General features: G+C 45.2%; 1 protein-coding gene across 4 annotated transcripts in view; it reads right to left on the bottom strand.

Annotated features, from left to right (window-relative positions):
• ATF2 (activating transcription factor 2) overlaps positions 1-22249 on the bottom strand; it is a 120001-nt gene extending 97752 nt beyond the window's left edge. Inside the window, exons 1-5 of one of the 4 annotated variants that reach the window (XM_077272646.1) lie at positions 22038-22249; positions 11116-11186; positions 3592-3688; positions 1941-2059; positions 42-170 (exon numbers count right to left, since the gene is read on the bottom strand). In XM_077272646.1, coding sequence (XP_077128761.1) covers positions 42-170; positions 1941-2059; positions 3592-3688; positions 11116-11163 — 393 coding nt within the window. In that variant the 5' untranslated portion in view covers positions 11164-11186; positions 22038-22249. Of the gene's footprint in view, positions 1-41; positions 171-1940; positions 2060-3591; positions 3689-11115; positions 11187-21906 lie in introns of all 4 variants that reach the window. The other 3 variants (XM_077272648.1, XM_077272650.1, XM_077272647.1) reach the window with 3 other exon arrangements.
• Positions 22250-27682: the final 5433 nt, after the last annotated feature.

The following is a 27682-nucleotide window of genomic DNA, read 5'->3' as shown; positions in this document are numbered from 1 at the left end:
TATTCCACTCAAATCCTGACATATATCCCAGGCTCACTAACCTTTTCGTCACTTGTGGTAGACTCCGGATGAGGTAATGGGCTGTTCTGATGTGTCGTCTCTACAATAGCTGGTTCCTCAATCTTGCTTCTTATAACTGGGGTGGCAAGAGGGGACAGATCCAAGGGCATCTACAACACATTATTACATTGCACATGTTACAAAAAAGTGACCAAGTAAAGAAAAAACCTGGGCCAGATCTTGTGATTTGATGTGTGTCCCATACAATCTCCTTTGTTCCCCTTAAAACAAGCTTTATTATACAAGTTACCCTGGTATAGGCAAGTGCTCTCTTCATCTCCTTTGCATGTGTAGAACATTTGATGGACAGCTTTAACCTCGCTCGCCTGTCACTGTCTGGTTTTGGGAGTGTCCGTTCTATGGGTCTTTGATTTGCTCTACTCCTGCATTATGATTTAGCAATTGTAATGTGAAACTATATCACATTGCACCAGGTTATGCTACTTTAAAACTCATAAAGGGAATGTCAGCAGATTTTGCTATATAATCCAAGAACAGCATGATGTAGGGATGACCCTGATTCCAGTGATGTGTCACTTACTAGGCTGTGATTACCTGTTTCAATAAAATCAGTGTTTAATCAGCAGGACATTATCACTAAAGGACTAGGCGTTGCGTGGCTCCTAATCAACTGCTGTATAACCCGACCCCCACCACTGATTGGCGCTTTCTTTGTACACTGTGCTGCCAATCAGTGTTGTGGACAGGGTTATACACAGCTCATAATTCTGAGCACTGCTAGATCTGGAGCAGATAATTGTACCAAAATGACAGCAAGCAGCCCAGCAAGTGACACATCACTGGAATCAGTGCTGCTCTAAGGCTACGTTCACATTTGCGGTGTGCGCCGCAGCGTCGGGCGCCGCCGCATGCGTCATGCGCCCCTATATTTAACATGGGGGCGCATGGACATGCGTCGCACTTGCGTTTTGCGCCGCATGCGTCGCTGCGGCGCCCGCGTCTGGGCACAGAGGACGCAGCAAGTTGCATTTTTGCTGCGTCCAAAATCAATGAAAAAAAGGACGCATGCGGCGCAAAACGCAGCGTTGTGCATGCGTTTTTGTTTGCGTTGTGCGTTGCGGCGCCGACGCTGCGGCGCACAACGCAAATGTGAACGTAGCCTAAGATTACATTGCAAAAACATGGTGACAGATTCCCTTTAAAAGGAACAAGATAGAATGTTTTTACATCTGGAAGTAATGATATGGTTACTCCAACAATAACACGGATACTGTTTATGTAGAGATCCGATGTACCAATTAGAGAAATTTAGCGTAAAGGTTATATGCAAATCAGGCTGGAAGTGCACTGGGGCGTGTAAATACACTTGGTGCAAACAGTTCAGAAATACGCCCCCAGTGCACTTCCACTATGAATTGTATGTGACTGGCCAATCGGATCTCTGCAGATATTGAACTTTTAATGTGTGACAACGAATAATCAGCCATACTGCTACTTACAAATGTAAAAACTTACCGACAGGTTCTCTTTAAAGCATCCCTTTCATTTTCTTGCTTTATATGTTTTGTATACAGGGTCATATTAATGAATAGGACACTTGTATGAAACTCTCCTGGCATCCTAAGGTTGATTCAGTAACTGTACATGCGCCCTGTGTCTCTACACCCGATAGGAGATCAGGCAGAGAAGGACATTTTAGGGACACATTAATTAACAAAAAAAAATAAAAGAGATTAAAAAAATGAACAAAAAGATAAAACACACGATTCCTAGATTCAGTATCGTAGCAAAATGTGCTGTTATTTCCCTCTATAAGGTACATCTACGGGTAGGGAGATGTGCACAGAACGGATGCACCAGAGGACAAAGCGTTTTTTTCTCACAGATGTCCTTGCATTCTCGAGTAATAATTTATGTACCTTCTTAATGTCATCGTCTGACCCCTTCTTAAAATCATGTTCAAATGGACTTGCAAGCTCATTGAACAGACCAACTTCTTCACAGTTCTTCAGGAACCGAGTCGGGGTTGGGGTTTGATCTATAAATTCAATATAAATAAAATAAATAATAATACATAACAAAAGAAGAAAACAAAAGAATTGTAATTTTGGTCTAATACATTCTGTAAACCATTAATGAGTTACTTTGGAAAAACACTGCAAGTGCTAAAATCCTCATTATTAGAGTTAAGTTCTAACCTCGGGGTACAATTGCTATGGTCACCCCCCAATTTTTCAAAGCCCCAACATTTTAGGGTTACCATCCTTCATGTTTTTTTAAGTCATTGGAGCTTCAATGAAAGATGTGTCTTTAACAGATTACCCTGAGATATGCAAAAACGGCAGAAAATCACTCGGGCCAGGGGTAATAAATGCATGATCACTAAGTAAAGCAAACTTTGTGGCACTCGCTCATTTTCTTTTCAAGTCTTTATTGTCAGAAGTACAAAATACAGGAGTGGCGCTTCCATCAGGAAAACGCTGTTTCACGCACCCATATACTTTTTAAAGGTAAATCATGTACCCGGATTGTATATTGCAGACAATAAAAATTTGAAAAGAAGATGACAAGTGCTGCAAACTTTGCTTTTTAGAGCAATCATAAGAGAATTTGTGCACCGACCAGGAGTGGCACGAAGGTCAGAGAAGGTTGTATCCTCCAATTTCAGGATCCCGAATGGCTCCGGCCAGATAAAGAGAGGGCAGTGCCAGTGATACACTTCGTTATATGGAATATTTATAAAAGGGTAAATTCCTTATTACAGAACTTATAAGACAATAGAGGCCCTCGCATTATATGGAGGATGGTAGTTGCTGACAATATTTTACAGGAGGCCAAAGAAACTTCTCTAATTTGTCATTAGTAATTAAGGCCATGGAGACCTTTAACAAAAAAAAAATTATATTTTTTATAAGTTAGTGATAAAAAAAAGTGGTATGAAGATTGAGGCTGCAATTTTCAATCTTTTTTAATCTCCTTGACAAGTAGTTTGCAACTTACTTCTAGTTTCAGACTTTTTTTATATGCACCTGTCACTGCCAGTAATACATACAGGATGAGAGTTTTGTGTGTCCAGGATGCTGAGGTCTTCACTAGCTCTCATGTGTCAGCACAGCTTCATTCCTGGACTGATTTCCCCTTTTGAAGCCCATGAGAGTTTTGCCTCCCTTGTGCTGATATACATAGATATTGGACAGTGTGTGATCTCCTGTGAAAACTCTCCTCAATGTGCTTTCCCCCAATCTATGCTGTGTTGTCTGCCCTCCCTCAAGACTTAGAACAGACAGTTTTCAAGATGACACCTTGCTTACATGATACCCATTAAATAAAATAATAAGATGATATCTAGTCTCTTCCTAACATGTACAACAGATCAGTGGGGGGGGAGTCTAGATCTTTAGACCCTCAACGACTGTTCCAAAAATGCTCTGCAGGTAAAAAAAAAAATAATAATACAAGGTGCACATAGCCTTTAACTGCTGAATTGGGAGTAAACTGAGTCCCAGTCTATTTGGGGTGGGAAGTCAAGGACGGCCAATCAAACTACCAACCTATTTAGGGCACACTCACCTGCAACAATCACGCTTTCGTTTCGGGCAGGGCCGAACTTCAATGTCATCTCATGTTTATGCTTGTGAACGGCCAAATGATCTTCATTGGTAAAACGCTGTGAATTAAATAAAAACAAAAACAAAATACAATATTACAAAATATCATTTAATTTATTGCATGAAATGAACATTTCTAACGTCACTTAAAAATATCACAAACTCATTGAAAGAGGGATTTTTGTGTACTCACCGTAAAATCCTTTTCTCCGAGCCAATCATTGGGGGACACAGACCGTGGGTGTTATGCTGCTTGCCACTAGGAGGACACTAAGTGATACAAAGAAAGTTAGCTCCTCCCCTGCAGTATACACCCTCCTGCTGGCCCTCAGCTAACCAGTTCGGTGTAAAAAGCAGTAGGAGATCAGTAACAACATATTAGCTTACAGCATGTCATATTATATATGAGAGTATAGCATATCGGATTATAAGAAAAAACAAGCATAAGCCAATACCAGGGTGGGAGCTGTGTCCCCCAATGATTGGCTCGGAGAAAAGGATTTTACGGTGAGTACACAAAAATCCCTCTTTCTCCTACGCCTCATTGGGGGACACAGACCGTGGGACGTACCAAAGCAGTCCCTGGGTGGGGACAACGTCAGATCAGGCCCTGTGTAACTGCTACTTACAAGTGCGCCACCGCGGCCTGCAGAGTCCGCCTGCCCAGAGCCACATCTGTGGAAGACTGGGAATTATAATGCTTGAAGAATGCATGCGGACTGGACGAATCCGCAAGCTTGCAGGCGTGTCTTGTCGACGCCTGGTGCCTAGAACCCACGATAGACAGGGAGATAGGCTGTCATCTAACACGGAAGGACTCCTGGATGGAGAAAGGAATACACCAGGCTAAATGGCCGATGAAGACGGCCAAACCCTTCCTGTAAACGTCAGGAAGCCTTCCTCTTACCGTTAGGAAACCCAAGATACAGTGTCCAACCTTGGGAAGGATGCCGTCCTCAAGACGTACCTACTCAAAGCACTCGCTTCGTTCGGAATATGGGGAACTCATTCCATTTTGTGGACTGGTGCCAAAAGAGATGAGGGAAGAACTATGCCCTCATGACAGTAGTGATACAATACCACCTTGGTAACTAGGGACGGGGAAGGCCTGAGGACAACCTTGCCTTGAAGGAAATAAGGGAAAAAGGTCTGAAAAGACCCGTTAGCACCGAAGACTCGTCAGGATGAGGATATCGCCGAGAAAAAAGGGGGGCGACCTTCCCTAATAGAATAGATCCCAATGATCTAACGGTATGCAATAGGGAAGAACTACATGTGAAAACATCCTGCGAGGTGGTCCCTACTTGCAGTTTTGTTGCAGAAAGACAGAAAGCCATCAGCTCCGCAAGCGAACTGACGTGGTCAGTGCGGATTTCCGAGGATCACTGGGGCCCTTTCTGCTTCTGAAAAACTCTCGGAAGTGGAAACTGGTACCACGGAATAACCAGAGCATGCAGTGCGATGGCTCTTGGATCTCGAGGCCGAACAACGAACTCGAGTACACAGGCGATCAGTCAGGACGCCATCCGAACTACAACTGTAGAGCTCCAGTGAAGGCGGGTCTGATGGAAGACTTCCAGGTGAAGTTCCCACTCACTTGAGGTGAAACCCTGACAGCTAAATATGTTCGCAGCCCAGAGTTCTACTCCTGGGACATGTACTGCCAAGATCACCGAGTGATAGATCTCGGCCCATGTGAGGTACCTTGGCCATGGTGCTTGAACGTGGGTACTTGCTAGATGATTGACGTATGACACAGCCGTGGCGCTGTCCAATTGAAATCGGCTGGGTTGACCCACCATAAGGTAGTGGACCTACTATAGGACTACCTTTGAGATCTCCAGAGCAATGATCGGGAGAAGAGGACTGGCATTGGAAGTTACTAGTAACCATGGAACCGGGAGAAGAAAAAACCCTGGATGAAGAAGGAGCTCAGAGACTATCGTCTGAAAGGCTGCTTGACTTGCTGAAAAACTAACGGAGCGAAGGAAACTGCTTCCATTGTCGTCTCCGTTTTTTTTTTTTTGTTTTTTTTTCGAAACCTCCCAGCAAATCGAATGAAATGAGGGGATGAATGAGCAAGAGCGCGAGCTCCCTGTTGAAAAACCATGACCTTGTCTGGAGGGAAATTTACCACCCTTCTGGAAGAATACCGGATCATCCTCAAAAAGGATATCTGCTGGGCTGGAAATGAGAAGTTGTCTAAGTCTAGCCACCAGCCCAGGTGAGAGGGTATCACAAGTGATATAGACGACTCAGCGTAGTCCTGCAAGGGCGGGTAAACAGTCGGCCAAACAGGGCAGGACGGCCACGCCTCTAGGTGCAAGATGACAGCCGCCATGACCCTTGCAAACACTCTGGGTGCGGTAGCAAGGCCGAAGGACAAGGTCGTGACTTAAATGATGTTCACGAATGGAAAAGCAAAGGGATTTTTGAAGAGGTTAGGCCTCCCGAATGTCGATGGATGCCAGAGACTGCACCTTTTTTGTTGAAGTAATGGCTGAGCGGAGGAACTCCATTCGAAGAAGAAGAACCTTGTGAAAAAGTTGTTAGAAGTTTGAGGTCCGGGAACGGTCCTACTTCTCGTTCCCTTTTTAGGAACCAAGATCCCTTAGATCTAGACTGTCCTGGACAACCCTTTCACTGTTGGTCGGGGCTGTAGGAACGTACGATCCTTGGTTAGTCTCCCGCTCAAAAATTTGATTGACCAGCTGAACTGTCTTCAGGAAAGGGGTACTGGTGTGAATCAAGGTAGTTAAGGTCTCCAGGCAGGAGACCGTTGCTCTAGCAATCCATGCGGCGGCTAGGGAGGGTAGAGGGCTGGACCCGTAGCCGCAAAACGGAACAAACCAGATTTGCTATTTGACAGATCGTGGCATTTTTAATTGAGGACATATCGGGCAGGGATACTGGTAGGTAAACCACAGGAGATTGTACCCGGTTAATCTGCCGAGTGGCAGAATGCGCCGCTGCTTCCAGCAGGTCATTGCAGAGTTAAAAATTAGGAGCCTCGATCTACCATCCTCTTAACAGGGAAGTGGAGAGGGAACATTCGCCTTCTTGCATCTTCTGTTAAATAGTGGTGATGCAGAGGGGGGTGCTCAGACGCCCGAAAAAAGGGTGCCTCTGTACATCCACAGAGTTCAGGTCTCCGGGTGGACAGGACAGGTTGTCTGGCGTTAGAAAAGGATACCTGGAAGCGACCCTCATGTGCCCGTCTGTTGATGGTGTGGGGAGACCGGCGCCCTTTAAAGTGCCTGTCGCCCTTAAAAATCAGACCAGGCATAGCGTCCCACGTAGAGGCTTCTATCCAGTGAATCGCATATCCGGACTGGATGGCAAAAGCTCTACGAGGGAGTTTAGACTGAGGGAACTAGTTACACTGGGATAAACTGGGATCAGCGGCAGAGGGCTCCTCATTTATGACCAGTTTCGGATTGGTCATGTGCCTTTAAGACCAGGGAATACTGGTCGTGTTCCTTTAAGACCAGGGGATACTTACTGGTACCGTGCCTTTAAGACCCGGGAATTCTGGTCACGCACCTTTACGACCAGGGAATTCTGGTCACGCGCCTTTAAAAACAGGGAATACTGGTCACGTGCCCTTAAGACCAGGGAATACTGGTCACGTGCCCTTAAGACCAGGGAATACTGGTCACGTGCCCTTAAGACCAGGGAATACTGGTCACGTGCCCTTAAGACCAGTGAATACTGGTCACGTGCCCTTAAGACCAGGGAATACTGGTCACGTGCCCTTAAGACCAGGGAATACTGGTCACGTGCCCTTAAGACCAGGGAATACTGGTCACGTGCCCTTAAGACCAGGGAATACTGGTCACGTGCCCTTAAGACCAGGGAATACTGGTCACGTGCCCTTAAGACCAGGGAATACTGGTCACGTGCCCTTAAGACCAGGGAATACTGGTCACGTGCCCTTAAGACCAGGGAATACTGGTCACGTGCCCTTAAGACCAGGGAATACTGGTCACGTGCCCTTAAGACCAGGGAATACTGGTCACGTGCCGTTAAGACCAGGAATACTGGTCATGCGGGTTTAGGTAAAATCTCGCAGCGAGCGAGAAGCGCCAATTCAGGGGGCGGAGCCACAGGCACGACGTGGGCGGAGCCTCGAGACTTCCATGAATAGGCCCAAGCCGGGGCGTAAATTTCTGCAGCCGGCGCCAGCGTAGAAGTTAGGGGTGGTCACCCGTTGCTCGAGAAAATTGAGCGCTTCCGTGCCAGGCGAAAAACGCCAGGAAAAAAGGCAGAGCCGCCTTAAGGCGCCACAGTGCGCTTCTGGTGGTGCGGCCTACACATCGGCCGAAGCCAGAAGCTAAATTTTGTAGCCGGCTGGAGCGTTACCTCAGGGAGGTGGGCCACAGGGAAGCCTGAGACTGCCTGTGAATATCCTGCGGCAGAAGCCCATCGCTGGCAGGATCCACTCACCAACGGTGCGCGTCCCAGCATGGAGCCGCCGCGGATGTCGGGTATTGCAGCGTGGACGGTGCAGGAATAGAGGAATAAACCTCAATCCATCATCCCTCTAGTTAGGGAGGTGGAGAGGAACTATCCGCCTCCTTGTGCCATCCGCTTTCACAGTGGTGGGACAGTGGGGGCTGCCCGGACCATGGAGAGGGGCTTCTGTACATCCACGAAGTTCAGCCCATCGGGACCCTGAAGGCACCTTCGCCCCTGAAGGGGATTTCAACTGCGGCCTAGTCCGGCTGAAAAAGCCGGGGACTAAATTTATGGAGCCTGCCGGTGGAGCGCGTCGGCGGGCCGCGCGCCGAATGATTGCCGCTGGCGTACCGGCCAGTGGCACCCCCAGGACCGCATCTTCCACGCAGGCAGCGTGAGGAAGAATGGCCCCCGAGATCTGCAGGGCGCCTCTCGTCCCAGACGAGAAGCGCCGATATAGGGGGCGGGGTTACGGCCGTGGGAGGGATCTGCCCACTGCGGCCTACTCCAGCTGAAAAGCCGGGGACTAAATTTCCGGCCTGCCTGGCGATGCGCGGCGACCGCAACGGAGCGACGCTAACCGCCGCAGTTCCCCGACCGCAGGCGCCTCTCCCCAGGGGCTCTGCTGCAAGTACCGCCGGCGCCTACCCCATAGAGGCCACTGCGGCCTACTCCGGCTGAAAAGCCGGGGACTAAATTTCCGGCCTGCCCGGCGGTGTGCGGCGGAGCGGCCGCAAAGCGATCCGGAGCGCAGGAGGGGAACTCCTGATGTACTCACAGTCCGGTAATGCAGGTCCCCCTGTCCCTGCGCGCTCCATCCTCATCCTCTTCTGTAATCCCTTTGGGCTCTGCCGCAAGTATGCAACGCCATGTAATGTGGGCCTTGTATGTCGGGCCCCCGGAGAGGAACATTAGAGCAGGCTCTATGTGCTCGCCGTCTTGCAGGGGGAAGGGAGATCGGGACCAAAGATGGAAACCCGTCGCCCGAGTAAAAATTGGCGTGCTCCAGCGTCGCAGGAGAGGGACGGGGAGGTATACTCGCCGTGCTCGCCTGTTGCTGGTTCGGGGGAGAGCGGGTCCTATAAAAAAGGATCCGTCGCCCCCTTCACTCCGTTGAATAAAAAATAAAAATTTACAGAAAAATTAAAATTAAAATAAGAAAGTTGGGGTCTGAAAACAGACCCAAGTGCCTCCTACAGACACTAAGCAAGAACTGGTTAGCTGAGGGCCAGCAGGAGGGTGTATACTGCAGGGGAGGAGCTAACTTTCTTTGTATCACTTAGTGTCCTCCTAGTGGCAAGCAGCATAACACCCACGGTCTGTGTCCCCCAATGAGGCGTAGGAGAAAAGTTTTTCTTTTACATAGAAACCAATTGTGTGAAACAAAATGGAACTAAAAAACAAACAAAAAAATGTTAATATTATGAATGTGCTGACTTTTCACCATACTAAACCTGACCCATTCACATGAGAGAAAAGTATGCAGAATTCATCAGTATCAGCTAACTCTCTCATATATATATGGTGGCCTGCTAACTGTCGGCTGATGGGAAAAGATTATGCATGTTGGATATCAATATGCCCGATCCTTTGTGGAAGATAAGTTGGCTGTCTGGTGGTGGCTAATTCCTCTGTCCCCCACTGAAATAAATATTCACACTCACCAAGGACAAGGTTGCATGATAGTCGGCAGGAATAGCTTTCGTATGATCTCTCAAGTATATTCATTAATTTTATTCCTGGCAGAATAGATCGGCAGAGCAAATGCTCAACTGCTGCTCTATTAATTCCATATGTGGCTGTCGAGCGCTGCTCTAGGCTTTTTCCGGCAGCCCCATAGAGAATGAATGCATCGTGGCCGGTTACCTAGTTGCCCTGGCTGTGTGTTTTGGGTCATTCTCATGCTAGAAGACCCAGCCAAGACCCATCTTCAATGCTATTACTGAGGAAAGGAGGCTGTTGGCTAAAATCTCACAATACATGACCCCGTCCATACTTCCTTCAATACAGTGCAGTCGTCCTGTCCCCTTTGCAGAAAAACACCCTCAAAGTATGATGTTTCCCCCACCATGCTTCATGGTTGGTACAGTGTTCTTGGGGTTGTACTCGCCCTTCTTCTTAGTCACAACACGGCAAGTGGAGTGGATACCAAAAAGTTCCATTTTGGTCTAATCTGACAACATGACCTTCTCCCATGCCTCCTCTGGATCATCCAGATGGTAACTGGCAAACTTCAAATGGGCCTGGACATGCGCTGGTGTGAGCAGGGGGACCTTGCGTGCCCTGCAGGATTTTAATCCATGATGGTGTAGTGTTACTAACAGTAATGTTTGAGAATGTGGTCCCAGCTTTCTTCAGGCCATTGACCAGGTCCTCCCGTATAGTTCTGGGCTGATTCCTGACCTTTTTCAGAATCACCCTTACCCCATGAGGCGAGATCTTGCATGGAGCCCCAGACCGAGGAAGATTCAGTCATCTTGTGTTTCTTCCATTTTCTAATAATTGTGCCAGCAGTTGTTGCCTTCTCACCTCGCTGCTTGCCTATTGTCCTGTAGCTCATCCCAGCCTTGTACAGGTCTACAACTCTGTCCCTGGTGTCCTTAGACAGCTCTTTGGTCTTGGCCATTGTGGAGAGGTTGGAGTCTGATTGAGTGTGTGGAACGGTGTCTTCTATACAAGTAAGGATTTCAAACAGGTGCAATTAATACAGGTAATGAGTGCAGAGTAGGAGGGCTTCTTGAAGAAAAACTAACAGGTTGTAGGTGAGAAAACTTGCAAAACTGGCGGTGTATCAAATACTTATTTTCCCCACTGTACTGCCACCACACGGCATATATATAATTCACTTACCAGACGGATTCAGCAAGAATATTGCAAACAATTTTAACGCTAACTATATTGCGAATTTTATTTATTGTCTTTATTTCAGGTAATTTCAATTTAATCCTTTAAAAGACATTTTGAATAGAATTTCCAGGTTTGTGGATTTTTTTAATGTACATTATCCCATCCATTGATGGTGTCCTACCTGGCCACATCCAGGGGCAGTGCATACAAATGGTCTGTCATCACTCATATTCTATAGGTCCTTGTGATTACCTATGTGAGACAGAAGGATATAATATGAGCATCTATGAGGTCACACTTTTATATATTAAAAAAAAACAACAACAAAAACTTTAATCTATGTCTATATTACAACTTTAATATGTTGAGTTTCTGATCAGTGGGGGTCTAGTCTGATCTCTTACCTACTATCTCTAAAACAAAGGGGCAGCAGCACGGCCCCTTCCCTGTTTTCTGTGCCCCTGGCCACCCTGAATGAAGGCTGACATTTTCGGAACTGATGAGAGTCTCAGATTTCAGACCCTACTGATCATAAACTACTGGCATATATTACCGATAACCTATCCTAATGATATGCCATCACTTCATGAGAAGGGAGCGCAGTTTAAGTATTCTCAATTGCTGAGCTGGGTAAGGAAACAGAAGACGACACATATGTACATTACTTCTGCTTGCAAAGATTTTGGTCTACTGATTTAATGCATAAAGTTCCACCAGGTTCTGTGCACCATGCAAACAATTATAGGATGTTCTTTTTCAGAACTTTGTATTGTGCCGTTCTTATGAAAATGTTCATATCATTTACCAAGTAGGTGATATCATCTTTGCAGACCCTTGCATCCTCTCGACACTGTCCAATTGGTGCTGACCCCGTAAGTGTATGGGCACACCATGTCTTAAAGACACTGGCGTACCCAGATAGTTTTTGAATAAGAAGATGTTTCAGGAAAACGATGGCAGCGGTTTTCCTGAAGAATCTCTTTTGATCATTTTTGCGGTGGCTTTGCCATCATAAGGTTTATTTTTTTTCTACATGATACAAGTGGCGACTTCCAAGCGGGGTCAAGTCACATCTTCTAGCCGCGCCATTGCTTTCTAAGCCGGAGGCAGGTAAAAGAAGTTACAAGACGGGGGAACATGTGCACTGCAAGTCGTTTTTTCAATTGGAATGCATATTTTCATTATTATTAACATTTATCGATCGCGTTTCCAGGTGGGTTTCAGACAGAATCCTCCTGAAAAAGACGCCGTGTGCAGATATCCAAAGACTGTAAAGGGACAGAATACTGACAAGCAGAGAGGTAATGCCCAGTTGTCTATTTATTACATTCCAAGTTGACTAATGAAAGGAAATCACAATGCTAAGGCTATGTTCACATGTTGCATTTTTTCTGCAGGCAAAACATGCTTCCTTGGAAGTAAAGAAGCTGCTTACAAAAAGAAGGTTTGGCTGCATTTTTGCTTCAAATTATGTGTGATTTGTCTACAGTACATGTTTAATAAAATTAGTTTTATTCAACAAAAGAGCAGTAAAACCGCACGGTTTGCATTTTGCATGGAAATGGAGGAAGGAGAAATAAACTAATCCTTGAAGATACTATAAAATGGAAAAAACTGATTTTTTTCCTCTTCCCGAATCCATTTATAATGCTGGCATAACCAGAAAGATGTAAAGATCACAATGGTTTGAATGGATTTTCAGTAAACATTTACCATTTCCCATGTTTAGGAAACATCCTAAGAATGTATGTCCTGTTGGCACTGTCAATGGCTCATAGCAAATTTGGATAAAATGTGCAAATCAGAAAATGCAAATGGCCACTGGAAAAATCCAGATACCTTTGCTTCTGCCTATCTCACATTACAAGACATGATACATTCTAGAACTAACAAGGTTCAAAGTTATAAATCTTCTACGCCTCTGTGTTACAAGCCATGTCCTTTAAAACCAATATAGTTTTTAGTAATACAAAGTTCAAGAAAAAAAAAAAAGACTACTTTCTTATTCTTGAAAATCTCCATCTGTGTCTCCATGGTAACAGACTACAAACAAATCATATGTAGTCTGAGGCTTCTTTCACACTTCCATCTTCCAAATCTGCACACGATCCGTCAAGAAGTTGAAATGACGGATCCTGTGCAGATTGTGGAAACCGTGTGCACTGGGCCCGTCTTTCTGACGGACCCATCGAGGCTATGTGAACCTGTTGTGTATGCGTCTTCGCAGTGGAAAACCGCTGGGAAAACGCATACACAACACAAACCAGGTTAAAAAAAATAAAAAAATTGCAGTATTCTCACCTACCGGCAGCTAGTGTTCCTAGTAATACATTGCGAAATCTCGCAAGAAGTCGCGGTCTCGCGAGACCGCAACTTCTCGTGAGATTTCGCAATGTATTACTAGGAAGTAACGCTAGCTGCTGGGAGCTTCGGTGACACTGCGCGGGAATGCCGGTAGGTGAGAATATTGTGATTTTTTAATTATTTTTAACATTATATCTTGTTACTATTGATGCTGCATAGGCAGCATCAATAGTAAAAAGAGAGAGCGAGCGAGAGAGAATTTCCCTGATGGGAAATTCTTCCACGCATGCTCTGTTTGAAAAGGTGAGACCCGTCGCTGGATTCCTGCTTTTCACAGGCAGTGACGCATCCTGGGCCCATAGGCTTCCATTGTAGCCAGTGACGGGCAGCGCAGGATGCGTCGCTGACTGATTTTCCGACGTGCAGAAAAAAAGTTCCTCTGAACGTTTTCTCTGCCCGACGGACCGTTTTTTTATGCAGAATCCAGTGAAAGACGGATGAAACGGATGGCCATCCGTCACAATCCGTCTCAAATACAAGTCTATGAGAAAATGCTAATTTTTTTGCAGGATCCTGCATTCTCAAAAAACGACAGATTGTGACGGGAGCTGAAAGACGGAAGTGTGAAAGAGGCCTGATCCTGCAGTTCTGCTTCCTATCACAGGTGCAAGTAGGAAAATGGAAATGGTCACCAGAAAAATCCAGAAATCAGGAAAGTTCTTTGTTTCTGCCTTTCTCACTTTACAACACATGATACATTTTAGAGGAAATACAGAGAAGGAAGAAGAGATATTTTTTTTTATATTTTACCAAACACAAAACGGTTTTCTCTTTTCATATTAATTTTGGCGGGGTTTACTCTTCCTTAAAGCCCACCATAACTCGTTCTTTATTCACCATCATTAACATTTTTTTTTTAAAATTCATTTGCAATCCCTGCAACTCATTGTCTTTTAGGCGCAATTTAATAAACTACCGTAAATGTTAAAAATCCCCAGATGAAGCAGGGTCGAAAAGCACGTCAGGGTCTGAGGTGGACGACGATGTGGTGACATATTCAATTTTTATTTTTTGGGGTATGTCTGACTATAATGCATCTTTATCTTTTTAACATTGATTTAATGTTATGTATTACATTGCACCATATGTGTGTATTATATTGCACCAAATTTCTATAGATCTAACTTTCAGAATTGCATTGTGATTCTCTTTGTGGATATATGTGCATGTACATACCTGTTATCATCATTCATTAGTGGGATTCTGCAGTCTGGTGGCTAACCCTTGTTTTCATTATTTAGTGGCTCTTATCGCCCTACCCTTGCTTTCATTGCTTCTTGATTTTAATTATCAAAGTTTAATTTTTATTGTGTAGTTGTATACCTCAATAAAATATTTAGTGTTTATATACATTTGTCTGATTTCTGATTATTATGGAGTAGCACATGATATTTTAAATGTTAAAAACTCTATTAATTTGTTATACATGATCATTTCATGTTTGTTCCCTGACTGCAGGATTGTCCGTGTTGGTTTATACACAAAGCCAGTATGGACCCACTGGACGGCGTTCAATGGATAAAGGATCGAGGTCAGAGAGTATCAAACGCTCCGCACTGTACCCCAACGAGGATGTGTGACCCCAGTAGTGTCCCTACAGTAGTAGGGACAAATCAACAGAAATCATGGCAATGGCAACACTCACTAATAAAGAACAAGCATATCAACTGCACCCCCTCTGACAAAACTATATTAAAGCAATGCCCCATCCCTAAAATAATAACTTTGTCCCTTTCAATTGTTAGAAACCACAGCTTCATACATTTTGTTATGAATGTGCTTGAAATTAAAATATTAAGCTACACCCTATCCATAGAATGAGAGATAACTTACTGATGATCACTGGAGGTCCGACAGATGGGAATCCCAGGGATTCTGACAATATACAGAAAAGGGTTCTGCAGGGCCCATCTTGAATGATGTAGATATGCACATGCTCAACAGTCTTATAGACAATGAATGGAGTAAGAGGTCGAGCATGGGCATATCCACCACATTCAATAAGTTCCAGAGCTCGTGTTCTCAGACTCGCTGGGCGACCCAGCAATTAGTAAGGTATCCTGCACCTCGGCTCAGACAATCTTCTCTTTCCCTGCTGCCTAAAAACATCCCCAAAGCATGATGCTGTCACCACGTTTCACTGTGGGGATGATGTTTTTGGGGGTGATGAGCTTGATGGTTTGGCGCCAGACATAGTGTTTATCTTGGTGGCCAAAAAGTTCCATTTTGGTCTCATCTGACCACAGTACCTTTCTCCATACATTTGGGGAGTCAGTTCCATGAAGGCCATCTCTATGGAGTGTACGGCTTATTGTGGTCGTATGGACAGATACTCCAGTCCCTGCTTGGGAACTGTGCAGCTCCTTCAGTGTTACCTCTGTGCTGCCTCTCTGATTAATGCCCTCCTTGCGCGGGCTGAGAGTTTTGGTGGGTGTCCCTCTCTTGACATGGTTGTTCCGGTACCATGTTCTTTCCATTTGATGATAATGGATTTGATGGTGCTCCAGGGGATCATCAGCGATAAGGATTTTTTATTTATTATTTATTTTTTTTTTTTCACAACCCAACCCTGACTTGTATTTTTTCCACTTCAGCAACTTAGACTATTTAGTGCTGAAGCATCACACACAAATCAGATTACAAAAATTATTTAAACACAGGCTGGAGTGTAACAAGATAGGAACAACAATGAAAAGATACACCGCACTCACGGATGGAATATATTGCAAATCATATAACAATTTATTTATGTACATACATATCAACGGTAATAATGCAATCACATGAAAGAAGCGTATTTAAATGACGTTTCGAACCCAACCGGGTTCTTACTCATATACCGCTGTGGAAAAAATAGGAAAAACACAGACAAGTCATACATAACTATATAATAATAGCAATATGCACACAAAAAAAGGCACCAAGCCTATAAAAGTAACCCCAAGCAAAGAAAGGAATGGAATATATGATGTGTATAATGATACAAGCCGGCTGAGACAGTCCCAATTAAGCAGCTACATATCATTACAAGGTAATGACTTAATTCCCCTGCCTCACTCCAGTGTGTTTTTTGGTGTATCCGGGTATATTCTGGTGATCTATTTATTCAATTTCAGTTTTGGTGGTTTCTCTCACCTCTCTTTTTTGGTATAGGTATATTCCATTCCTTTCTTTGCTTGGGGTTACTTTTATAGGCTTGGTGCCTTTTTTTGTGTGCATATTGCTATTATTATATAGTTATGTATGACTTGTCTGTGTTTTTCCTATTTTTTCCACAGCGGTATATGAGTAAGAACCCGGTTGGGTTCGAAACGTCATTTAAATACGCTTCTTTCATGTGATTGCATTATTACCGTTGATATGTATGTACATAAATAAATTGTTATATGATTTGCAATATATTCCATCCGTGAGTGCGGTGTATCTTTTCATTGATGTTATTGAGGACTTTCTGTCCGTTACACCAGCACCCTCTTCTATATAGCAGAGTGCAGACTAATTTTCTCTATATAACAAGATAGGAAGACACTGTAGCCTGGACACAATCGAAGCAAACTCTCAGCAGAATGATAACTCATCTTTTAAGTTTTCCATTCACAACATATCTTCCCATTCTTGAAACTAGCAAGGAAGTGAATAAGAAGAACATATTAGAAAATAAAACTTTTCAAGATATGATGGTTCAGCTTTAGAATCAGAAACCCCCCCCAGGGAGGAACGTTTCGCCGGAATTTAGGTTTCGCTTAGAAAGGGAGGCACTGTGAAAACAGACTCAATCCTCAATCAACTGAGCACAACCTACGGTCGGTCATTCAGCTGTGATGTGCTAATATGTCAGGTCAATATTTGCAGGGAGCAGCATAATACTCACCGACACGAAGGAAGAGAAGCTCAGCACAGGTATAGTGACCATGGTAGTGCAAAAGTCAGGCATGGGCATTGTCTGGATGTCAGCACTCACCGCAAAACAGAATAAAGTCTTGGATCATCCATAAGACATCTGATTTTTACATACACATTGCAATACCTAACATAGGAAACCGGGTTTGATCTTGGACACTTTTTGTTAAACGTTGATGTATAAAAACAGATGCAAGAAACAGAAAGTCACCTAGATGGAATATGGATGACATTACGGATGAAAATGGGACGATTTTTTTAATGCTCTCGTATAACCCAGGCCAAAGCCTTTTTCACGTCTATTTTTTCCCCAGTAAATAGAAAAGGTATCAACCACTGAGGACTCTCAATTCTAAATATTTTTCTATTTTTCCGCGTATGTGAAAATTTGAATGATTTCCATCAATGTGCAGGATCAGATTGTAATCAAAGTTTGCTCCGTGTATCAGTTTTTACCATCATTTACCCCTAGACAGCACCAGGATGCAACGAAGGTGCCAACTTGTGCGCTGCCCGAGATTTTCATGGACCCCCAGACTTGAATGTGCGGGTCTGAGCTATGACTCTGATCAAAAACGGATGTCTCCGTTATTTTTTGGGAAGGTAAACGACACTTAGCCCCATACACTACAATAGATACATGTTGTATTACTAAAAAACATAGGTAGAGGAAGTATAAGAAAATCACATGCATAAAGGGGGCCTAAATGGAACATGTAGGCTCCAGATGATGTCCCATTTAACCCCTTAACGATCGCCAATATGCCTTTTTATGGCTATATCTTTAGAATATGGCGCTGCATGAGTTTCCCATGATGCACAGGGACAGGTGATTGACTAATGACAGTCCAGGTCCTGCTCTAACGGCAGAGATCAGCGAGACCTTTGATCCCAACCAAATAACCCATTAATTGCATTGAGCGTAATCCCTTCACAATTAAATTAAAGGGGGCTTTCCTCCCTTCAATCAGGTCACAGGCAACACAATCAGGGTCTGGGGAATGCTTTTATAGTCAGTCTTTAGGACCTTATATTAATAGCCTGGGAAACTCCATGTTTATTAAATCCTTCCCAGACTATAAACAAGAGCCCCCAGCTGTCGGTTTTCCCTCAGCTGGTTAAAGGGACTCTGTCACCTGAATTTGGCGGGCCCTCTGTCCGGCCCGATGGGCGGTGTTTTCTCGTCTTTCATACACCCCTTCCTTTCCCGCTGGCCGCAATATTTTCCTGAATATGAGTCTGTTTCCTCCGTAGTTCACGCGTGCGCAAAGCAATCTTGCCTTGCGCACGCGCAGTATGCTTTGCCCAACTGCGGGCAAAGCCGAAAAGCATTGGCGCTCATGCGCCTCCGCACTGTGGGGTGTATGAAAGACGAGAAAACACCGCCCATCGGACCGGACAGAGGGCCTGCCAAATTCAGGTGACAGAGTCCCTTTAAGAAAAATAAGAGGGTCCCCACGCCATTTTTTTTAAAGTTTATTTAATTATTAGCTAAATACATGAACAGTAAGCTGCACTGCACAGACTATAGATCTCAATGACATCTCTATCTATATTTGTATACAAAATTGTTTTATTAGTTAGAAACTCTTTTAATGACAACGTGTTATGCTGTAAGAATCAGGCTGCACTCAGATGTCATCCGAGTGCAGTCCTATTGTGAGCGTGACGATTCAAAGAGGGAAAAAGGAAAGTGGACCCTCTAGACCGCACTGACGAACCCCTCAAGGACGAGCTGACCAGATAGACCGCCCCCTATACAGGGAGAGTTAGGGGCAGGCCCGTGAGGGACTATCGCCACGGAAGCTGGAGGACCAGGACGGGAGAAGACCAAGAAGAGGCGGAGATAGTAGGACCACAGGATAGGTGAGTACTGCAGAGACACAGGACTGGTGGGTAAACTGCAGCAGTGCAGGGACTGGCGGAGGAACTGCAGGAACGCAGAGGCTAACAGGATACAGGAAAGACAGGATAAACCAAAAGTCAGAGGGAAAACGAACTTCACAGAGACTAAGAGCGGCCAGGAACACCTGAAGGAACAAATGATAACCAGGCACAGAGGGACGGCAGGAAGCAGTTTAAATACCTAAAGGCAGGGTAGCACTTCCAGGTAACAGACCTCCAGAACCATAGAGAGGACAATAAGGAGGACCGATTTCCGGGTACTAGTCCTCCAGGACCATAGAGGAGAAGAAGAGGAGCGCCGACAGAAGATCAGAAGTGCACACGCGCAGCACTGAACCTGGTATGCGCGCGCGCACGAGAAGCAGAGGCCGGGATCGAGCGAGGAAGGAGAGACGGACAGGACTGGGGAGGCGGCAGCAGCGGTATGATAGACAGAATTACTGTATGTAAAAGCTGATGTTAAAAATGCATTGTATATGGATGGTAGGTGAGAAAAATCACATTGTACTCGCATGACACTCGTCCTACTTTTCAGGAACAACATCGGACTGATTTTTTTTTTTACGCTGCTGAGTGAGAGCCCTAACACTGAAGATAATATTATTAAATGAGCAGGCATTACATTCATTTTAGGGCAGCAGAGTGGCTCGGGGGTTAGCACCGCAGCCTTGCAGTACTGGAGTCCTGGGTTCAAATCCCACCAAGGACAAGATCTGCAAGGAGTTTGTATGTTCTCCCCGTGTTTGCGTGGGTTTCCTCCGGGTTCTCTGGTTTCCTCCCACGTTCCAAAGACATATATTGATAGGAAATTTAGATTGTGAGCCCCATTGGGGACAGCGATGATAATGTGTGTAAAGCGCTGCGGAATATGTTAGCGCTATATAAAAATAAAGATTATTATTATTTTAATGTAAGATGTGGAAAAATAATCCCATAATGGGTTATTTCCCAGACTGTGGATAATGAACTGAGTTCTCTGGCTCCTAGCGATCCTGAGATTTGGGGCTCTGGAACCTGAATGGAGCAAAGCTGCCCCATGTTCCACCTCCGCACCTCTCCTTCTCCATGGTGCTGTCTGGAAATAGTGGAGCTCTGTACTCAGCCTACTCTGGAAGTCCCATAGCCAATGAACAGAGCGGAGGTCAATCATGTGCACTTTAGCTCCATTACAATGGAGATCTGCAGAGCCTGGTACTAGGGATCGCTGGCAACACTGTAATCCCAATGACCAGTAAGTAAAGTTCTCCTATCCTATAGTTAGTGGATAATTATTTAAAGGGGTTGTCCAGGACTATTGGTAGTTGCTAACATAGGACACTACCTGCTTGTTCTGTCCGGCGTCTGCAAAGAGTGGTCACTGACTGCTCCTGCTGACTATTCAGCTGCTCCAGATCAAGAGGTCAGCTCTTCTTCTGCTGGGAGGCTCTGTCAAGGTGTGACAGCCGACGTCATGCTAATTGACAGCCGGCACCGGGAAACCAGCCGTCAATCAGCACAACATTGGCAGTCACGCCCCGTCGACAGAGCAGAGGGAAAAAAGAAGAGATGACCTGTCATCGTGAGGATCTGTGCGACTATCTGCCAGTTAGTAGTGATGAGCGAGTATACTCGTTGCTCGGGTGATCTCCGAGTATTTGTGACTGCTCGGAGATTTAGATTTTCTTGCAAATGCAGCATGATTTACAGCTATTAGCCAGCTTGATTACATGTGGGGATTCCCTAGCAACCAGGCAACCCCCACATGTACTCAGCCTGGCTAGTAGCTGTAAATCATTCAGCTGCGGCCATGGAAACTAAATCTCCGAGCACTAACAAATACTCAGAGATCACCCTTTTAACGAGTATATTCGCTCATCACTACCTGTTAATCCTTAGGCACAAAGTAAAAAATAAATTAAAAAAATGAGAGAGAGAGAGAGAGAGAGAGAGAGAGAGAGAGTGTGTGTGTGTGTGTGTGTGTGTCCTGGAAAACCGCTTCAAAAGGTTAAAAAGTCTATTTACAAATGTATCATTACATTGAACAAAAATGGGTAACAAAAGTGAGTAAAATGCCATCGCTTAGTAAATGCTACATTTTCTTGTGCAGAGATTCCAAAAGCAGCGACACTTTTTGGTAACTACGGGACCGTAATCGTCTGAAGAATGTTTTGGGGGCATCTAAGAAAAATAATAATATTGCTGAACAGTATTTAAGAAAAAATAATAATATTGCTGAACGGCATTTATATTCCCACCGAAAAAAAACCCCAAAAGTCTCCTGAATAAACACATAAGACTTCGTTCAGACACATCGGGAATAAATAAGAGTTTTTGTGGCTGAAACGCTGAGAAACAACACTGAGGACACAATCACAGGACGCCCCACAATATTAGGGGCGTCCCGCCACCGGCCATGATGGAGAGGGAGCATGCAGGGGCGTCCATGACGGATGACAGGGGGAGGACGCAGCGTGACGGCGACTCCACAGTGGAAATAGCGGAGCAGCGGGAGACATTTTTTTCAAAGACAGATCAATAAACGTTATTGTGGAGACCACAGAGGCCACGACAGACAACGGCCGAGACGGCGTGATCGGGAAGCCATTGTCGTGTCGCCATGGAAACATTGTTGATCACCAGTCACAACAACCTGGTCGCCATCACCTGGCAGGGAACATTCTAGACAAGTCTCTGGTGGGACTGGTCCTGGGGGGCGAGGGAGAAGAAGGATGCTGTTACCATGGTAACCAGACATCATGGCAGACGGCGCCCAAAGCTGCAGCCCAGGCCCCTGCTCCTCAGCATCAGTCCCCCATCCTCCTACCTGCCAGTATAGGGGGGAGGTCACCGTCCGGGCAGCTCCGATCACTGATGACCACCAATATGCTCCGCCATGTCACCGTGCAGCCGCACGTTATATCGCGACAGCTGCAGCCTCTGTGTTTACAAACTTACCCCTTTACAAGGGCTGAACCTTGCTCAAGGCCAAATCCCACCAGCTCCCTGTCAGGATATCGCGATATCTCGCTTGACAGTAGGCCGGGGGGGAGGGGGAGTGTGATCGCTGCCTGCTGCTCCGGCTGTGGGAAGAGGAGCCAGCACAAGGGATTACGTCATGGTATCCAGCGCGGGCTTGCCAGCAGTAGTAATGGCGCCTGAACGGCCGTGTGTGGGCGGAGCCACAGCGGGGTAGTAATGCTTTCACTTCCTATTCGAGCGCATGCGTGTTGGAGGAAACTACGTTACCATAGCAAGTGGAGGACTGAGGATGCCGGCCGGAAGTTGTCCTCATGACATGAATGTAATCCGTCACTAGGAGTGGAGTCACTGGAGCGCCGTCTCCGGCACTGGTTCCGTCAGGGCAGTTTTCTCACTTTTGAGCTAAAGAAATGTGACCACAATGGAGTGACAGACACTGACGTTATGAGCCCGCATTCATGGTGTAGGGGCCGAGCTGTCCCTTACAGCAGCTCCTAAGGCCACGTTCACACGGTCAGTATTTTACCTCAGTATTTGTAGCGAAAACCAGGAGTGGGTGATAAATCCAGAAGTGCTGCATATGTTTCTATTATACTTTTCCTGTGATTGTTCCTCTCCTGGTTGCGGCTTACAAATTCTGAGGTAAAATACTGACCAAATACTGCTAGTGTGTGAACGTGGCCTACACTGTTTATTGCTGGCCGCAGAGTGAGTTCCCGGTCGGCCACGTTATCTTTATCACACGTGTTGGGGACATGATGTTGTGGCACTATTATACAGGTGTGACAGGTTCTCCAGTCCGTACAATGGCGGCTATGGCAGAACATGGCACCACACCTGTCCCATCAGCCTGGTCCAAGTGAAACCTCAAATGAGTAAGCTGCTTTCCTATTGGAGGAGACTAAGGATGAGCGAAGAGCTGCATCAGGAACCCGGGTAGCTGGAGCGCTCCCGCTAATCAGCAGTTTGGCACCGCAGCTCCATGTGATCGTCACAACACATGTATGGAGACCCTATGTGTTGGGCTGATCATCGGGAGCGCTCCAGGTATCCGGGTTCCCAATGCAGCTATTCAGTAAGCGCTGTAGCTATTCGGATAAGGAGTTATCTGAAGATATTCGCTCATTCCTAGAGGAGACTGATGGACAGCTCTGGTCACGTGCTCCTCCTCCACAACCTGCCACTACTGTATGGACTCGAGAGCTGCAGTAGAACGTGTCCTACCTATATAATAGTAAGGCCGGGGTCACATTTGAATGTGTAATGCGAGAAATTCACACGAGTCTCCACATCAATTCCTGGCACTGCCACCGGCGGCTCGGGCTGGAGCGTTTAGCTGCATAGAAATACATGTAGCCGCACGCTCCAGTCCCGAGTGCAGGTGGCAGTGCCGGGTATTGATGCGAGAGACTCGTGCGAATTTCTCGCATTACACACGCAAGTGTGACCCCGGCCTAAGTGCCACAAAATCATGTACCCAACACATCTGATAAAATAAAGATGATGTGGCCGACCCCTTTATTTCATTCTGCAGCCAGCAATAGACAGTGTAATATAGCGGCTATAGGAGGCAAGTGGTGCTACATTTTTAATTAAACCCTATAATGATTTTGAGGCCCAAATGGCATGAATTAAACTTAAAGGAACCTGACAGGTCCCACATTTGTATCTTTTTTTCCAGACACCCTGCCTAACATGCCCTTTATTACATTTGACAAATTACCAGATTTATAAAAAGTATTTCTAAACTCTTGTGTTACGCTATTTGGCCTTTTGAATAGTCGATGGGGCTTTTCTTTCTCCAAACTGTTCGTCCCACTCAACATGTTATTACACCCCTGTGGGCGTGAAAACATGATTTACAAGAGCTGTCCACATCACCTGCTCTCTGTAAATCTTGCGCATGCGCGCGACTTGCTTTCATTCACGTCATTGCTCCTCTGAATCCGGGTGTACTCTTCGTGGCTTCAGTGGCAGACTGCAAATGTCCGGATACAAAGAAACTTCTTCAGTTCCTCCTTTGATCTCAGGCTTGTCTGTTTCTGGACATTTGCAGTCCGCCTCTACGGCTGGGGTCACACTTGCAAATACAATGCGAGACACTTGCGCATCAATACCCGGCACTCCCGCCAGCACTCGTAGAAATACATGCAGCCGCACGCTCCGGTCCCGAGTGTCGGCAGATATGCCGGGTATTGAAGTGTGAGACTCGTGCAAGTTTCTTGCATTGTACTCGCAAGAGTGACCCCGGCCTAAAGCCAAGAAACGTACACCCGGCTTCAGAGGAGCAATGACGTGAATGAAAGCAAGTCGCATGCATGCACAAAATCTGCAGAGAGCAGCTGATGACCCACAGGGTTTTGATAACGTTGAGTGGGACAACGAATCTGCAGAAACCAACCCCACATTAACTAGTCAAAAGGTGAGTGGCGTATTAAAAATGGACTTTAAAAATACTCTTTCTAAAGATCTGTTAATGTGTCAAATGTAATAAAGGGACTGTAGGCAGAGAATTTATACATGCTGGAGGACGTGTGAGTAGGGTTGAGCGAAACGGGTCGTGCATTTTCATAAGTCGCCGACTTTTGGGAAAGTCGGCGTCTCATGAAACCCGACCCGATCCCTGTGCGGGGTCGGCCATGCGGTACGCGATGTTGGCGCCAAAGTCGCGTTTCGTATGACGCGTTTAGCGCCATTTTTTCAGCCAATGAATGAGTGTGGGCAGAGTGATGACATAGGTCTTAGGGGAGTGAACGCCTATAGTCATGTTATCGCTTGTGCGCAGTAGGGATTTGGAATGTGCAATACGAAATTTTCTGTGCTGGGACGGAGGGGGGGGGGGGAGAGAGAGAGAGAGAGAGAGAGAAAAAAAAAAAAAATTCCTTCATTGGGTTTCGTGTTTCGGTCGAAACCCGACTTTTCACGGTGGTCGGCCGATTTCACTCGACTCGACTTTTAAGACAGTCGGGTTTCACAAAACCTGACTCGACCCTAAAAAACTAAAGGTCGCTCAACCCTACGTGTGAGGTTACCTTTTAGAAAAAAAATTGTGGACAACCCCTTTTAAGTGGTGGAAAAAAAAAGTCAGAAGCTCGGGAAAAACAATTACATTTTGGTTTGTGTTGCCATATTCTGAAACTTGTAACATTTCTTTTTTACTTTTCCATAAATGGAGCTGCGTGTGGAATTGGTATTTGTAACTGGCTGATGTTTCGATTCCTATAATTTTGGAGTACATAAGATATTTTTATTGTACTTTTTTAGAGGTGTGACGACGATAAAAAACAATTCTGGTGTCTTGATTATTCTCGCTACGGCTACTGAGTGGTCTAATTAATTTTAGTTCAGCCTGTTAAGGACGTTGCCTAACAATACAAAATATGTCTTATTTTTTAATTTCCTTATTTTAATGGAGGGAAAAGGGAGTGATTGGAATTTTGGTATTTTTAAGAAACTATATTTTTCACTTTATTTTTTAGTCCCTTTAGGTGACTTGAATCTGCAATACTTTTAATACCATGTTATTGTACTACAGTGTAAATTGGGGTACACTTTAAAGCTCGACATATAGCAGAGTTTTAGAGTCATGTTCATATGTGTTTTTTTAATTTTATGAACTGTGCGTCTGTGCAAAAATCATGTTGACGTCCATTTTTTTCCGGGTATGACAGACAAAAACAATACAAGTATATGGGTCTGTGAAAATGACTTACAGCACATGAATGGTGTCAGCATGGAGTCCATGATTGACATTTTAATGTATAGAAGCTTTGTAATTTTATTTATCCATACGTAAAAACTGACACACAGACCAAATACGGATGAAACTCAGATCCAAAACACTGATGACACTCAGACCATTTTTTTTGCTACATCAACAAACATGGACGTCTGAATAAGGCCTTAGGGACATTGAAAAGGGGTAGTAGTGATGAGCGAGTGTACTCGTTGCTCGGGTGACCTCCTCCGAGTATTTGTTAGTGTACGGAGATTAAGTTTTCATCAGGGCAGCTGAATGATTTACCGCTACTAGACAGCTTGATTACATGTGAGGATTCCCTAGCAACCAGGCAACCCCCACATGTACTCAGCCTGGCTAGTAGCTGTAAGGCTATGTGCACACATATAATGGTCCACTGCGGATTTTTCCGCAGCGGATTTGATAAATCTGCAGGGCAAAAACTCTGCGTTTTTGCTGCAGATTTATTGCGGATTTACCGCGGTTTTTCTGCGGATTTCACTGCGGTTTTACAACTGCGGTTTTCTACAGGAGCAGCTGCGGAATCCGCAGAAAGAAGTGACATGCTGCGGAATGTAAACCGCTGCGTTTCCGCAGCATGTGCACAGCGTTTTTTGTTTCCCATAGGTTTACATTGTACTGTAAACTCATGGGAAACTAGTGCATATTCACAGCGTTTTCCACATCGTGTGCACATACCCTAAGGCCATGTGCACACGTTGCGGATTCCGCTGCGGTAGTTTCCGCAGAGGATTTGATTAAATCCGCAGTGCAAAAAGTACTGCGGATTTATCGCGGTTTTTTGTGCGGTTTCCACTGCGGTTTTAGACACCTGCGGTTTTTTAATATGGAGCAGGTGCTAAACCACAGCGGTTCTTGTTTTCCATAGGTTAACATTGTACTGTTCACCGCATGGAAAACTGCTGCGGATCCGCAGCGTCAAAAACCGCAACGTGTGCACATAGCCTAAATCATTCAGCTGTGGCGATGAAAACTGAGGCTATGTGCACACGTTGCGGATTGGGGGTGCACTAAATCCGCATCTCCTGGCAGAAACTGCAGGTGCGGATTTTGTGCGGTTTTGATGCAGATTTCTATTATGGAAGGGGTCAGAAACGCTGCAGTTCCACACAAAAGAAGTAGCATGCTACTTCTTTTGATCCGCAGCGGATTTTTCCGCACCATTAGCACAGCTTTTTTTTTTCCAATTGATTTACATTGTACTGTAAATCACTGTGCGGAACTGCAGCGTTTCTGCACGGAAAAATCTGCTGCGGATCCGCACAAATTCCGCATCGTGTGCACACAGCCTGAATCTCCGAACACTAACAACCCGAGCAACGAGTATACTCGCTCATCACTAGTTACCAGGTCAAAAGTGGACACTTTTTATTTTTATCTTATTGCTTCCCTCCTGTTTTATTTTTTAAAATCCAGCCTATAATTCCAGGAGTATGAGCCTTATTAATGCACCCAATATGCTATATTTTATGGTCTATACAAAGAGGGTGTTGCTCACAGGAATCTCTGGGGGCGTGTCTTCAGGCTGTTCTGCACCGCCCTCTTGGTAAAGACCATAAATATTAACATTGAGCACATTAAATTAAAAGGCCGATCTTTCTGGAACCATATCAAGGATTTAAAAATAAAAGGGGAGAAGCAGAATAAAAAAAAGAGCGAAAACTGCCCACTTTTGACCTGGTGGCAGTGCTGCAAAAATCACTGCACTGAACTCCCTCTAGTGGTAGCGGCAGGCAGACATCATTGTACCACTAAACCTGTCACAGATTCATACTGCCCAAACCGCGGGCCGCAGGAATCAGAGTTTGGCTGAGCAATTGCAGACCAGCATAGTCCCCGAAACGAGTTTCAGAAAAGATGT

This window comes from Ranitomeya variabilis, chromosome 7, assembly GCF_051348905.1.
Source record: "Ranitomeya variabilis isolate aRanVar5 chromosome 7, aRanVar5.hap1, whole genome shotgun sequence".
NCBI classification, from domain to species: domain Eukaryota; kingdom Metazoa; phylum Chordata; class Amphibia; order Anura; family Dendrobatidae; genus Ranitomeya; species Ranitomeya variabilis.
The sequence above is the reverse complement of the archived record's forward strand: the minus strand, read 5'-3'. Positions and strand labels throughout refer to the sequence as shown.